Source organism: Bactrocera latifrons, unplaced genomic scaffold (genome assembly GCF_001853355.1).
Source record: "Bactrocera latifrons isolate USDA-ARS-PBARC rearing strain unplaced genomic scaffold, ASM185335v1 scaffold_86, whole genome shotgun sequence".
Lineage (NCBI taxonomy): Eukaryota > Metazoa > Arthropoda > Insecta > Diptera > Tephritidae > Bactrocera > Bactrocera latifrons.
The window spans coordinates 494,439-509,417 of NW_017537556.1; the positions used below are offsets into that span (position 1 = coordinate 494,439).

Sequence of the window (14,979 nt, forward strand, 5' to 3'; positions counted from 1 at the left end):
AACTTAAAATTTTGTACTTATATATTTGTACTAGCTAACCCCGCAGCCGTTGTCCGGCGTGAGATTATGTGTTTTGAAATGAAAAGAAAGTTAAATTTATCATTTCATGTTTTTTTTTTTCAATGTAATGTAGCCTGATAAACAACATTTTTTGGTTTTTGAAGAAGAGATGGTTTTCCAACTCGTGAGCACGCCACGTATATCTGACTGTGTGAAAAACATGTCACTTCCAGATTTATGCCACACACTTCTAGCGACTATTCTTGAGTCCTGTTGACTGTCATCTCAAATGCAATTTTCACTGGAAACGGAAAAAGTTTGAACTGAAATGACAAATCGATAGAACTCAAAGGAATTCTTAGAATCAGGCATTCTGAGCCTTGTATTCGATTGCGGAACATAATAACGACAATGAGACGCAAATGATGGGGTGGCATACCAAGCCTGTCCAAAGAATTAAGAAATTCCACTGGACAATTCACGGCGACGTCTTCATTGTCAAGACGATCGATCAATTTGTGTGAGCGCAAGTCTCTCGGAATTTGATTTTGAGTCTTTCAGTTTAAGTCAACAACTTTGGTGAATATACTATAGTATGATCCGTGTGTTGTCAACTTCGATATTCACAATTCTAAATTGAATGCTGAATGTTCTGCCATTGTTGTCTGGTGAGCGACGCCGATAGAGAGCATATCCATCATTTCTAGTTTGTGTTTCCGAAAGTAAAACTCGTGGATAGTGTTTGACGCATTTATTGTCAGACATACAAACGGAAGTGGGCGTCTGCAAGGCCCATGAACCATATTGGTTTTTATCACTTCGAATAATTCTGGATCGTTCTCTGCACCAGGAATTTCAGCAGAAATGATTTCATCAATTTGATCTGCTGTAACCACCATCCACCATCCACCATCCAAAGAAGAATGTGTGCGTGCGGCAAACCTCTTTTTTGCCACTCAACAGAGTACATCTAGCATATAACAATACCACATATACATACGTTGCTTCAACATAAAGTCCATTGAACATCGTAACTGTTGTTTGAATAGTCATGCTGTGACATCATGACGATCGTTTGCTGATTGACCGCGATCCATTATTCCGCAGGTATGTCACTGCATTATGGGAGCACTTCTTGCCTTGCCTTGCCTTGGGCTGCCATACGTTGGTGGCAAAAAGAACGCCGACCGATATTAGGGCGACCTCTTCGCAATTGATCACTTTGTGTGAAACACACATAAAGTGTTCACTGAACAATTTTCCTTTGAATAGCCGTAATAAAAAGCAAGCGACCGAAATTTACCGATTCAAATAATTTACAAATCAAAATATTGGAAAACAAAACAAACCAAAATGTTATTGAAAAATCTAAACTTTCCACGATCCACAGTGAACCACCTCTGAAAATTTCGTCAAGATTGCTGTAGCCGTTCTCTAAGCGTTACCAACAAACAAACATTCATTCGTTTGTATGTCAGCTATTTCATTTCCCAAAACGCCCTTGTGGGCTGGAATCCTGTGGATATGCAGCCGCATTTCGGCAGCTACTACCTGTTCCTTTATTTAATTATTCAACAAAATTTATTTTGTCGCCTTCAAAGTAATCACAGCCTGATATAATAGACTTATGCAACGATTTTTCCAGTTCGCGAAATATTTATCACAAGCACTTTTTGGGATGGTCTTCAGCTCCTTCAGAGAATTTTGTTTTATCTCTTCGATCGATTGAAAAAGGGTTCCACGGTCTAGCAATTTCAGTTTGGGGAACAAGAAAAAATTACATGGAGTGAAATGTAGTAAACACGGTGGTTAATCGATGGTATTGACTGTGTTTTTGACTTTAAATTTGGTCACAATTGTAGCTCGATGCAAAGGCGCATTATCATCGTGCAAAATCTATGCATTGTTCTTCCACAACTCCTTATTGACCATTTGTCTCTCCGAAGTAAATAGGTGTCTCTAACAACGACTATCGAAAAAGCAATGAGAACCCATTCCGATGTCGCGAGAGATGTCAACCTCTTTTGCCATCTCTCTAATTCTTGCCTGACGACTTAATATATTTTTTAATATAATATATAGTATTCATTACTTGCAGACCGTCTTTGAAGGCTTGTATTTTTGATGAAAGTGAATCACTATACTGGTCGGCTGTCACGCCATATATACCTACTAGTCCTTAGTTATGCCATATGGGAGTTCAATTTAGTTTGAGGTTAAGTATTCGGCATATAGGACGTCAACGCTTTTTGCGAACTATAAGATCGACTTGATATGTCTTCGTCTGGTTCCTTGAACGCCGAAGCTCATAGACACTTAAGTGGAGTTCTACTTAGTGCTGGAGATAGGCATAGGAGGTATTCCAGCGTATTTCTCATGGCAACTTCGTTGCACTTTCTGCTATCGTCATTACTTATGTCCATCCGGCTCACAGTTGTTGTGACCTGTCAAGTGGCCAACTGCCGTTCGGCAGTTCTTTCAAAATGGCATGAGTAAAAAGCATGGACGTTTTTCTAAGCGGTTTTATCAAATAATATTTATATTTAGAAGTTAGCAGTGAAATTTCAGAGAGTGAGAGACATACATATATGAAATAATCAGTAAAAGTGGATTTTGCCTGCCACCATCGACCGACATATTTGCGCCCGTTATGAAACTCGAACTGTCACTGGCTAAGAAAATAATGACATCGGTCACTTCTTTTGTATCGCCGACGCGACTGATTGGATGTGTTGTCTTACAATGCTCCAAAAATTAAGCATATTACTCCTCCGACACGCCTAAACGCTTATGAATATCTGTAACGATTACACCGGGATTCACAGCGTTGACGCGTACATTCATCGGTGCCAAATGGAAGGCAATACATCTGGTGACTTGATACAGCGCCGCTTTAGAGTCAACGCATTCCTGCTACGCTGGAAAGATTCACGATATTTCCTCGGGTCTTCACGAGATGTGTTGCGGCATATTTCGTTAAAAGGAAGGCCGCTCGCGAATTGGTAGCGAAAGTGCTATCAAATTGTTCGACAACAGTTTCCAGTATTGAACCGTTTGCATCTACATCGGCATTATTCACCAACACTGTTCGAATTTTTCGATTGCTGAGTTTGCAATGCGCTCCGCATCCACTGTGACATCAGCAATAATGGAGAACAGCTCGGCTTTGCTATTGGCAGCCTTACAGGTCGCTTCGGTAGCCTTCAGATTTGCTTCATTTTGTCCTACGAGCACTACTTTTGAACCCTGCTGGGCAAAGGCCTTAGCTACGGCGGCAGCGATGCCCGAACTTGCTCCGGTTACAATAACTACTTTACCAGCTAAACTCTTGAAGTAATTGTGCGAAAAAGCTGAGTCTATTGATTTATAAGTAGGAGCATTTTAGTTTCCTATGTCACCTTCGCCAATAACTCAAAATCATTGTCATATAAATATATATATATGTAGATACAAATATTATTGGATAAGATAATGAGAGAGTAATTAATCATAATCAAACAAAAAAATCAAATTCTGATGTTTTATGTATATGTTGTTTTGTATTTTAGCTGTCGATATGAACTCGAGTATCTTGCGGTACTTTCTAACTAAAATGATTTTACTTTTTGTTATGTTTTTAAGAACTGCGTGCCACTTAGGTTGTCCGCATAAAAGCAAGAAAAACAAGAAAAAACGTTAACTTCGGTTGCACCGAAGCTAAATACCCTTCACAGTTGCATTTATGTACGTAACTATATGTTCAGTTTGTATGGAAGCTATGTGCTATAGTGAGCCGATCTGAACAATTTCTTCGGAGATTACATTGTTGCCTTATAAAATTATCTATACCAAATTTCGTGAATATATCTTGTCAAATGTGAAAGTTTTCCATACAAGAACTTGATTCCGATCGTTCAGTTTATCTGACAGCTATATGTTGTAGTGGTCCGATATCGGCAGTTCCGACAAATGAGTAGCTTCTTGAAAAGAAAATGGTGTTTGCAAAATTTCAAAACGATATCTTAAAAACTGAGGGACTAGTTCCTATATATACAGACAGACGGACATGGCTAAATCGAATCAGCTCGACATACTGATCATTTATATATATACTTTATAGGGTCTCCGACGCTTTCTTCTGGGTGTTACAAACTTCGTGACAAAATTAATATACCCTGTTCAGGGTATAAATATTACGTGCGGTTGCACTGAGGCTTTAATGCCCTTCACAACAGAAGTTTCAATATAAGAAATTAATTTTGATATGCCAGTTTGTAAACAAATTTTTATCGGAAATTGTACCGTTGCCTTGGATAACAATTCATGCTAAATTTCGTTAAGATATCTTGTTGTATAAAAAAGTTTCCCCATGCGAAAAGGACGCGTACAAAAAAAATCAATATCTCAAAAACTGAGGGGGTTTATACTCCACGTATATACATACAGACAGCCCGACAGATGGCCCAGCTAATTATGCTGATCATATAACCATATACATACATATATTTTTTATAAGAGCTCTGAAGTTTCATTCGAGGTGTTAAACATTTGATAAACATTTTTCAGGGTAAAGAAATATTACACAAAAATTCCTTTTAAAGCATTGCAAGATTTATACAGCAACAATAAATTTTTCTGTGGTGTATTACGTCACCCTTCAAAAAGTTAGCAACAACAATGCGTGCCCGGATCTGTTAGTACATACATACAGTACTGGGCAAAACTATAGCACCCGTCTAGTTCCTTTAAGTGTGGAGGACAGGATCAAAAAATTGCGTCAAATGCGTTAAGTGTATTGGTGTCGTCATGTAGTCGGCTCCATTTAATGAAAATCAAAAATTTTTCATTACCCTTCAATTTTTCTTAAAACACCACAAAAAAAAAAAAAAAAAAAAATCGGAAATAACAATTCTTTGCATATTATTCCATTATATTATAGTCAACGTGTTGCAAGTGTATAAAAATGTCAACACGTTTATTCCAACAGCTGACGAATATAAACAGGATTAAAAATAATTCAAAAGAAATACAACATGTTCACATTTATTATTATTTGTCATAAATAACATTTAATTTCAATTAACTTGGACACATGGCGTGTTTGCCACCATCGATCGGCAAAGTTGCGCCCGTTATAAAGCTCGAACTATCACTAGCAAGGAAAGTAATGGCATCAGCAACCTCCTTTGCATAACCGACGCGACCCAGCGCATGTGTAGACTTCGAGTGCTCTAAAAATTTAGCATATTCCGCTTCCGACAAGCCTGAACGCCTATGAATATCTGTAATAATTACGCCGGGATTGACAGCGTTGACACGCACATTCATCGGTGCCAAATCCAAGGCGATACATCTGGTGAATTGATCAACTGCTGCTTTGGAAGTGCAGTAGACCGAGCTACCTGCAAACACACGCATTCCTGCGACGCTAGAGACATTCACGATATTACCTTGGGTCTTCACGAGATGTGGTGCGGCGTACTTAGTCAGCAGGAAGACCGAACGCAAATTTATATTTAAAAGGCGATCTAATTGATCGACTTCGATATCTAAGATTGAAGCCCTTTCACCCACCCCGGCATTATTCACCAATACATCCAACTGACCGAATTTTGCAATTGTCGAGTTTATAATGCGCTCGGCATCAACTGTGACGTCAGCAATGATGGAGAACACCTCGATTTTGCTGTTGGCTGCTTTACAGGCTGCTTCAGTAGCCTTCAAATTCGCTTCATTTCGTCCTACGAGCACCACTTTGGAACCCTTTTTGGCAAAAGCCTTCGCAGTCTCAGCGCCGATGCCCGAACTTGCTCCGGTTACAATTACAACTTTGCCAGCTAAGTTCATGACGATCTATTCGACCTCAGTCTACTAAATGAACTGAGTTGGTTACTTGTAAGTAGCAGCATTCTAGTTTGCTATTGCACCTACTATCTGCTAGAGAGAATATACTTGAGAAGAAGTTGAAGACTCAAATGTATTTATATTTAATTACTGAAATATGCCTTAGAAGAGACGTTTATTATCTACATACTCATTATCTTTATTATATGACTGAAGAAATGCACTTAAACCGCTCTTCCATACTTATTTATCAAATATACCATTAACGTGGACAAAGCGCATGTTTGCCTCCATCGACAGGTAGCGTTGCTCCCGTTATAAAGCTCGAACTGTCACTAGCTAAGAAAACGATAGCATCGGCCACTTCCTTTGTTGTACCCACACGTCCTAGCGCATGACCCGCCTTGCATTTTTCCAAATAGTCTGCGTATTGCTCCACCGTCATACCGTTACGTATTTGAATGTCGGTTGCGATGACACCGGGATTGACAGCGTTTACACGCACATTCAACGGTGCCAAATCCAGAGCGATACATCTGGTGAATTGATCAAGTGCTGCTTTGGAAGTGCAGTAGCTAGACACATCGGCAAACGAGCGCAGTCCTGCGACACTGGACACATTCACAATATTTCCTTGGGTTTTCACGAGATGTGGTGCGGCATATTTAGTCAAAAGGAAGACCGAACGTAAATTCGTATTCAATATTCTATCAAATTGGTCTACGTCAATATTCAGGATGTTGCCTACATCGAAAATGCCAGCATTATTGACTAATACATCCAGTTGTCCGAATTTCTGTATTGTTGAGTTTATAATATATTCCGCGTTCGTGGTTACATCAGCAGTGATAATCAATTGTTCGGACTCCTTGTTAGCTAATTTGCAGGCATCTGCAGAAGAGCGTAACTTTGCTTCATTGCGTCCGACGAGAACGACTTTGGCGCCCAGTTTGGCAAAAGCCTCCGCTGTTGTAGCACCAATTCCTGTACTAGCACCGGTCACAATCACAACTTTGCCAACWAAACTCATTTTGACCAATTCAAGCCAACAGTGAAAACTAAACTGAGATAATGGCTTGACCGGTAAGATTATAAATAGACCGTATTTTTTAATAAACAATTGTGTAAGTAGCGATAATAATATCTAACAGGAAAAAAACGTCAAATTCAATTGCGCCGAATCAATAATACCCTTCACAAATAAAAAAAAAAATTCCATTCCAAGATTTTAAGTTTGTGTGACATTTATGTACTATAATGGTCCGATCTGAACATTTTCTTCGGAGATTGTACTGTTGTCTTGGACAATAATCGATACCAAATTTCGGGAATATATCTTGTCAAATAAAGTTTTCGACATCAACCATAGATTTTGGTGGGCAGATATCGGCGTTTCCGACAAATCAACATCTGCTTGGGATGTAAAGAACGTGCGCAAAATATCAGAGAGATGTCTCAAAAAATACGGACAGACGGACATCACTAAGTTACTCATCTCGTCAAGTTGACCATTAAAGTATACATACATATGTACATATATATTTAATAGAGTCTCCGACGTTTCTTTCGGGATATTACAAACATCCTTGTAAGCTTTATACACACTGTTCAGGGTATAAAAACTTATTTGGATTTTTATACATATGATACGAAATCTATAGTTTTTTTTTGATAAGATATTGGTTAAGCATTATACAACTCATAAATATGATGACGCCAAGCAAAAATCAGCAATTCGTTTTCTAAAGTCTGCTACAAAAAAAAAAAACACAAGCTCCACTGAAATGGTCAGTATTTGAAGCTGTTGTTACGCAGCACATTATCTTAACTTTATTATGGAGGTCTCAGTCAAAGGGTGCAGTTAAAATGGCTTTAGCTTGATGTTTTCCAGAAGAATTCTGCTTCTTCTTTTGGTACTGCATGAAGCTCTTCTCTGTCGTTAAATGAAGCAACAATTGGCAAGCGTTCTTCTTTTTGTACTTCGGTAATAGTTTTCCATCCCAGTGGACTGTGACTACGTCAGGCAAATTATGCTGGAAGTCAAATTTTTATTGCTTCTGCCCTGGATTTTCTCGCCTGTGTACGATCATCGCTGTTCAGACCAAGCGCTTCTACAACCGCGTGGAGAATGTAAACTGAGCATCTTAAGCTTAATTGGCATCGATCTAAAGCTGCTACCAGTTTAGGAGTTATGAAACATTTCGTGCCCCTTTTAGAACTTTTTTTCAAGGCAAGGAGTCTGAGCACTAAATTCAGAGTCCGAAATATGTTCCTCATCCGAATTCTCAAGACATTCCATGCTATCTATCGAAGAAGCAGATGCAACAGCTGATAACTCTCTTTGTTTTACCTTTCTTTCCTCTCCTGCTCCGTCAATTTTTGGTCAATTCCACCTAAGCATCCTGGTCGAACTGGTTCTCTCTGTTTCCTTAAAAATTCTTTGTCTTCCTCTATCTTCATTCTGTACAAAAGCCATCATGTGCAATATCAAATAAGTTATCAAGTTCTGTTACAAAATTATTTTCACGGTTCTTGAACCTCCACATGATATACATCAACAAGTTTCTTCACACAGTTAGGAAATTTCTTCGTAGGAATTCTGGTTATTTCCCAAAACTCAATGCACTTTCTTATAACAAGATTGGCACTTTCACTAAGGCAGCTTGACTTCACGAATATTGTAAAATAAAACGGTGAGTACTTGTCGATTAGACGGTAATTTTTTGTGGAAGATGTATGGTGCTTTGCGTATTGGCAACGATGAACCGTTCGAGATATACGACGGCATTGACAAAATTCAGCAAATGAAGAGTCAGCCACTATGCTGGCCAGGTCATGTCGTCCGAATGGACGAATACACTCTAGCTTTGAGAGTTTTCGATCCAGTAAGTAGCCCTTGGGAGGAAAGAGAGGAAGATAAAGACCTCTACTCTATTGGAAAGACCAAGTGGAGAACGACCTGGCTACACTTGAAGTATCCAATTGGCGTCAAACAGAGAAAATGAAGAACGACTGGAGCGTAAGTAGTGAAATTACAGAGTGTGATATATGATATAGCCAGTAAAAGTGTATTTTCGCTTTCATTAATTGTTTATTATTTTTTTTTTTTTATAAAAATAACAATTAGAATGTAAATCAACGCGAACACAGTAATCGTCTACCACCATCGACCGACATATTTGTGCCCGTTATAAAGCTCGAACTGTCACTAGACAAGAAAATAATGACATCGGCCACTTCTTATGTATCGCCGACGTAACCGATTGGATGTGTAGTTTTACAATTCTCCATATTGCTCCTCCGACACGCCTAAACGCTTATGAATATCTGTAACGACTACACCGGGATTGATGGCGTTGACACGTACATTATCGGTGCCAAATCCAAGGCAATACATCTGGTGAATTGATCCAGTGTCGCTTTGGAGGAGCAATATACTGATTTACTTGCAATTTGGAACCCTATTTGGCAAAAGCCTCCACAATCTCAGCGCCGATGCCCGAACTTGCTCAGGTTACACTTACAACTTTGCTAGCTAAGCTCATGACGATCTATTCGACCTCAGTCTACTAAGTGAACTGAGTTGGCTGCTTGTAAGTAGCAGCGTTCTAGTTTCCTATTGCACCTACTATCTGCTAGAGAGAATATACTTGAGAAGAAGTTGAAGACTCAAATGTATTTATATTTTATTATTGAAATATGCCATAGAAGAGACGTTTATTATCTATGTATATACATATTATATTTATTATATGACTGAAGAAATGCACTTAAACCGCTCTTCCATACTTATTTATCAAATATACCATTAACGTGGACAAAGCGCATGTTTGCCTCCATCGACAGGTAGAGTTGCACCCGTTATAAAGCTTGAACTGTCACTAGCTAAGAAAACGATAGTATCGGCCACTTCCTTTTTTGTACCCACACGTCCTAACGGATGACTCTTCTTGCATTTTTCTAAGTAGTCTGCGTATTGCTCCACCGTCACGCCGTTACGTATTTCAATGTCTGTTGCGATGACACCGGGATTGACAGCGTTGACACGCACATTCAACGGTGCCAAATCCAGAGCGATACATCTGGTGAATTGATCAAGTGCTGCTTTGGAAGTGCAGTAGCTAGACACATCGGCAAACGAGCGCAGTCCTGCGACACTGGACACATTCACAATATTTCCTTGGGTTTTCACGAGATGTGGTGCGGCATATTTAGTTAAAAGGAAGACCGAACGTAAATTCGTATTCAATATTCTATCAAATTGATCTACGTCAATATTCAGGATGTTGCCTACATCGAAAATGCCAGCATTATTGACTAATACATCCAGTTGTCCGAATTTCTGTATTGTTGAGTTTATAATATATTCCGCGTTCGTGGTTACATCAGCAGTGATAATCAATTGTTCGGACTCCTTGTTAGCTAATTTGCAGGCATCTGCAGAAGAGCGTAACTTTGCTTCATTGCGTCCGACGAGAACGACTTTGGCGCCCAGTTTGGCAAAAGCCTCCGCTGTTGTAGCACCAATTCCTGTACTAGCACCGGTCACAATCACAACTTTGCCAACGAAACTCATTTTGACCAATTCAAGCCAACAGCGAAAACTAAACTGAGATAATGGCTTGACTGGCAAGGTTATAAATCGACCGTCTTTTTTATAGCGATAATAACGCTTAACAGGAAAAAAAAGTCATCTTTAATTGCACCGAATCAATAATACCCTTCACAAATGAAAAAATTTTCCTTACAAAATTTTGAAATACAGACGAACAGAGAGACAGACGAACATAGCAAGGTCACTCGTTAAGCTGACCATTCATATATATCTATGTACGTATATTTATTTAATAGGGTCCCAACATTTCCTTCTTGGTGTTACAAACTTTGTACACACTGTTCAGGGTACAAAAACTTAATTTACATTTTTATATGAAAGGGAATCTATAGATTTTTTGATAAGATATTGGTTAAGCATTATAGTGTGTGTGTTTAAATTGGTTATATTTTAATTTAAAAATAAACAATCATTAAAGCACATTCTTGGTAATAAAGTGAATTTGTTGGTTCTCATTTAACGCGGACACATAGCATGTCTACCACCATCTATGGGCAATATAGCGCCAGTAATAAAGCTAGCAGCATCACTGGCTAAGAAAGCAATAGATTCGGCTACTTCGATTGGTTTACCTACACGCCCCAATGCATGCGTTTCCTTGGCATGTTCCAAATGCTTGGCATAAGCTTCCTCCGACATGCCACCGCGACGATGTATGTCCGTAACAATCAAACCAGGATTTACGGAATTTACACGCACATTTTTCGATGCCAAATCCAGTGCTATACACTTCGTAAACTGATCTAGACCGGCTTTGGAAACACAATAGCTGGAGCCGTTCGGAAATGCACGTGTGCCCGCCAAGCTGGAAACATTTACAATATTACCTTGGCTTTGCACCAAATGGGGTGCTGCCAATTTGGTTAATATAAATACAGCACGTAGATTTGTATTTAATATTTGATCGAATTGCTCTACATCGATGTCTAGTATGTTGCCGCCGGCTAAAATGCCGGCATTATTCACTAATATATCTAATTTGCCAAATTTCGTTATAGTTTCATTGATAATACGCTCAGCTTCTATTGTTATATCTGCTTTGACTGTTAACAATTCCGCCTTCTCGTTTGCTGCTTTACATGCCGATTCAGTTGCTTTCAGATTGGATTCATTACGTCCGACGAGTACCACTTTCGCATGCAATTTTGCAAAGAGCTCTGCAGTAGCGGCACCAATGCCCGAACTTGCGCCAGTGACAATGACTACTTTGCCCGCAAAATTCATGCTGAACTTATCTGAAAATATTATAATTACATAAATATCATAGTTAATTTGGAAGGTATGTAAACCACTTACCTCTTACTTGGCTTCCTTCTAAAAATCACAAAAAACACAAGTCACTATCAATATTATTACAGCACACACTCAGTTTACTTCTCTCGGAGATTGATAAGTAGTGCATAGCGCTACCAGATATTTGTTTTTTAGACTATGTTTGGATTTTTAAACAATACAGTTGCATTATAAATTCGATTAACTTATATCATATACATACATATAATACATAATTTGTATATACATAAATAATCTCACTTATATTATATTTTAAGAAAAATAAACAATATATATAACTGGCTGTTATTTGCTGAAAACAGGGAAGGAATTTTAAACTTTGAACGACTGGGGTAAGAGGGATTAAAACTTGATAGATAGCAAATATTTTTCCAGAAGCTGTTGATTCTTACATTCGCTATAAGTTTTAATATATATCAAGGTATATATATACAACTTGTACAAAATTACATATAAGAAGATGTCAGTCCCAATTGTAAGTAGAGCTGAACCTACCCCTTCTGACAATTCCAATAATCGTAACGGAAAGATAAGAATAGCAAGTTGTTACATATTTTATGTAAACAAAATTGTTAAAATATGTAATTAGACATTTGGCAGTCAGAACTATAAACACATATTGAGTGACCATGTCCTTATCCCAACTGATTCATCTGTTACACTCATTGTAGATTTAATGCGGGCAGCCTTATGTAGTAGGTATGTTTGTATGAAATATATTAGCAAAGACGTTTATAAAATTTTCGAAAAAACTTACCATACTGGAAGCATCAATAATACAGCTTAATAACATACATATCTTTCATCCGTTGCATTTTAGGTTATAAGATTGCCTACAGGTACAGGCTTCCGTTCTCCGAAAGGTGCAGAAATGTTTTTATGCAAGCAAATACATATTTTCATAAACAAACGCTCACTTATTCACTCATTTTCACATAGACACCACTTGAATTAACTTTACTTTTAACACAAAACTTATAATTAATTGAAATTCTAATTTGAACTGTACTAATCTTCCACTTTCAATTCTATCAAATTCCTTTTTGCACTTTTTGCAACGATATTTCGCATTATCCTTTAATTGACACTTATAAACTTGCCACATATATTTTAATAATACTAAAATATATTAGAAATACATTATATTGCAACAAAAATTTAATTATAAATAAAACTTTCTTTCATTAATATTGAGCAAATATAAAACTTTATTAAAATATACATGAAATGCTGCGTATAAAACTTATTTGTTGTAGTAAAATGGAATATTGTGAAATTTTTTTTTTATTAATTGGGCATCACCACTGACTTGGTATTGCAATAATTTTAAATTCGTTAGTTTACATTTCTCTTACTTCCTTTTTTGCCGCTAATATTTGACAGTTGCTTTTATTTTCCCGCTTCCGGTTGGCTTCAGTAGTTTCGGTTCCGTAGTTTCGTTTACACTAAGTAAATGTTAGTGATTTTAATTAATTTGTAACAAAAAGCTGAAAAAATTATAAAATATTCAAAATTCAATTCAAAATTGGCTCTTAGATTTGTGCGCCTTAAGTAGTTTTCCTATATTTATGATGGTAGTTTAGTTAGGGGAAGAAAATGTACAAACGCGTACTCGTAATGTTGAGTTAATCCTGTAAATGTGTGTTCAAATATTAATCTTTTACTTTCAAATCGATAAAATTATTGAATTTCGAAAGCAATCCTTAGCGAAATCAAGGTATGCTTTACTATATATTCTTACATTTGAGCAAACTGAGGTTTTTGTTATTTTTTTGCAGGTAAATTTTACATGTATCGTGTGCTAATATGTTACTATCAGTAATTTCTCAACTTATTACATAATTTTATAGTAATTTAATGCCATCACCACTGTTAAGCATCTATGGGTATGTATAAATACCAGTAAACAATTTTAACTATTAATAACTGAGGACCCTGAAATTACTGACGCCGATCGATTCGTATTATCCTTCATCTGAGTATAGCCAAGTGAAATGATTGTTGTTGCGGCAGAAAACGATCCTGAAATAAGTTCTCGTGGTTACGTGATACCGAGTCGACAGCCGTTTTCTAATGAAAATCCGCATACGCTACGATTATGTAGATTAAACAGTGGTTCGATAAATTGATATCAATAAGCTTCTAATTAATTCCGCCATGTTATTTCATCTCCAAACAATTGGATAAAATCACTTCTGCGGTCTCCATTGTGCAAATTAATTATTTACAATTAATTTTGATGCCGATATCTAGTGTAGCGATAACCTTTTCAATTCATTCCATTGATTAGACTGTTTTGGATATGATTTAAGAATTCTATCATTTCAATACACTAAGACATGTATGCAATGAGTCCCGGCACGATACTAAGCACCTTCTTGCATGCCCTCCTTGCATGCCCTCACTTAAATCCATTTTTCCTTAACATGTTACTTTCTTCCCAAGCAGAGTCTAGATACTCGCTACAACAACCGAAACAATATGAATTAAAATTACTAAACGTCTATCACATACTAGTTGTGAGGTGATTGGCGGAGTTACCCTGTAAATAGATGTTCGTCACAAAGATTTTTTATTCAACTAATTATTTTTTATAAGTTGCAGCCCTCTAATAATAACAATCAAAAGATAAGCCAAAATGGGGCTTACATTCTAACTGGAATTTGCTTAACTTCTCGTCTCAAAAGCATTGAAACAGCTTAATTGAGTACATCTGTGGGCGCTTTCCAGTTTATACCTCCTTTCTATTTTGCTTTCATGGCTGATATAATACGTACGTGTTGATTTGTGATTTGCCTTGAAATTGGCAACTTAATGTCAACTACGGCTAAATCCGGGGTTCTTCCAATGGCTTGTAATTTTAAATGTTAACATATTTTGGAATCCAAATTGTACAATTAGTTTTTTGTTTACAATCTCACATTCTTTCCGAAAAGCTTTGTTCGTTTTACAGCATAAACAGCTGATGCGCCCGACATTTCAGATATTGCCAGATGATTTTTTAGTGTACCTAAAATTGTTTAAAACTGTGTGGTTAATTTTCATTGTTGCCACAAAATTTTTAAATTAAAATTAAAATCTTAAAAATTGTTAAACTTATTTTTTTGTAGTGCCACACAGTTTTTAGCTAGCAAAATTTCATGAACTTGGAATTCTCTCAAGTTTAGGGTGTGAAAATTAATGTTTTAAGTAATTAAAGTGATATTTGGTAATTTATTGACACAAACATTTATTACTTGGGTTAAAAC

General features: G+C 37.2%; 4 protein-coding genes and 1 pseudogene across 4 annotated transcripts; all 5 read right to left on the reverse strand.

Moving 5' to 3' along the window:
• Positions 1 to 2,530: 2,530 nt before the first annotated feature.
• LOC108977230 lies at positions 2,531 to 3,421 on the reverse strand (annotated as a pseudogene).
• Positions 3,422 to 5,015: 1,594 nt separating this feature from the next.
• LOC108977277 (3-oxoacyl-[acyl-carrier-protein] reductase FabG-like) lies at positions 5,016 to 5,900 on the reverse strand. The gene has a single exon (XM_018946887.1). The coding sequence runs from the start codon at positions 5,824 to 5,826 to the stop codon at positions 5,059 to 5,061; it is 768 nt and encodes a 255-aa protein (XP_018802432.1). The 5' UTR covers positions 5,827 to 5,900; the 3' UTR covers positions 5,016 to 5,058.
• Positions 5,901 to 5,950: 50 nt separating this feature from the next.
• On the reverse strand, positions 5,951 to 6,872 carry LOC108977276 (uncharacterized oxidoreductase TM_0325-like). The gene has a single exon (XM_018946886.1). It carries the CDS (start codon positions 6,851 to 6,853, stop codon positions 6,086 to 6,088), a length of 768 nt encoding a protein of 255 aa, XP_018802431.1. The 5' UTR covers positions 6,854 to 6,872; the 3' UTR covers positions 5,951 to 6,085.
• Positions 6,873 to 9,543: 2,671 nt separating this feature from the next.
• LOC108977248 (uncharacterized oxidoreductase TM_0325-like) lies at positions 9,544 to 10,466 on the reverse strand. The gene has a single exon (XM_018946852.1). It carries the CDS (start codon positions 10,397 to 10,399, stop codon positions 9,632 to 9,634), a length of 768 nt encoding a protein of 255 aa, XP_018802397.1. The 5' UTR covers positions 10,400 to 10,466; the 3' UTR covers positions 9,544 to 9,631.
• A 331-nt stretch (positions 10,467 to 10,797) lies between these two features.
• LOC108977282 (3-oxoacyl-[acyl-carrier-protein] reductase FabG-like) lies at positions 10,798 to 11,820 on the reverse strand. The gene is made up of 2 exons (XM_018946892.1): positions 11,735 to 11,820; positions 10,798 to 11,673 (listed from the first exon to the last, which is right to left on the reverse strand). The coding sequence occupies exon 2, from the start codon at positions 11,660 to 11,662 to the stop codon at positions 10,895 to 10,897; it is 768 nt and encodes a 255-aa protein (XP_018802437.1). The 5' UTR covers positions 11,663 to 11,673; positions 11,735 to 11,820; the 3' UTR covers positions 10,798 to 10,894.
• Positions 11,821 to 14,979: the final 3,159 nt, after the last annotated feature.

Bases quoted from the DNA above. Each gene is read 5' to 3' on its own strand.
- LOC108977248 (XM_018946852.1), bottom strand. From the start codon at position 10,399: ATGAGTTTCGTTGGCAAAGTTGTGATTGTGACCGGTGCTAGTACAGGA.
- LOC108977277 (XM_018946887.1), bottom strand. From the start codon at position 5,826: ATGAACTTAGCTGGCAAAGTTGTAATTGTAACCGGAGCAAGTTCGGGC.
- LOC108977282 (XM_018946892.1), bottom strand. From the start codon at position 11,662: ATGAATTTTGCGGGCAAAGTAGTCATTGTCACTGGCGCAAGTTCGGGC.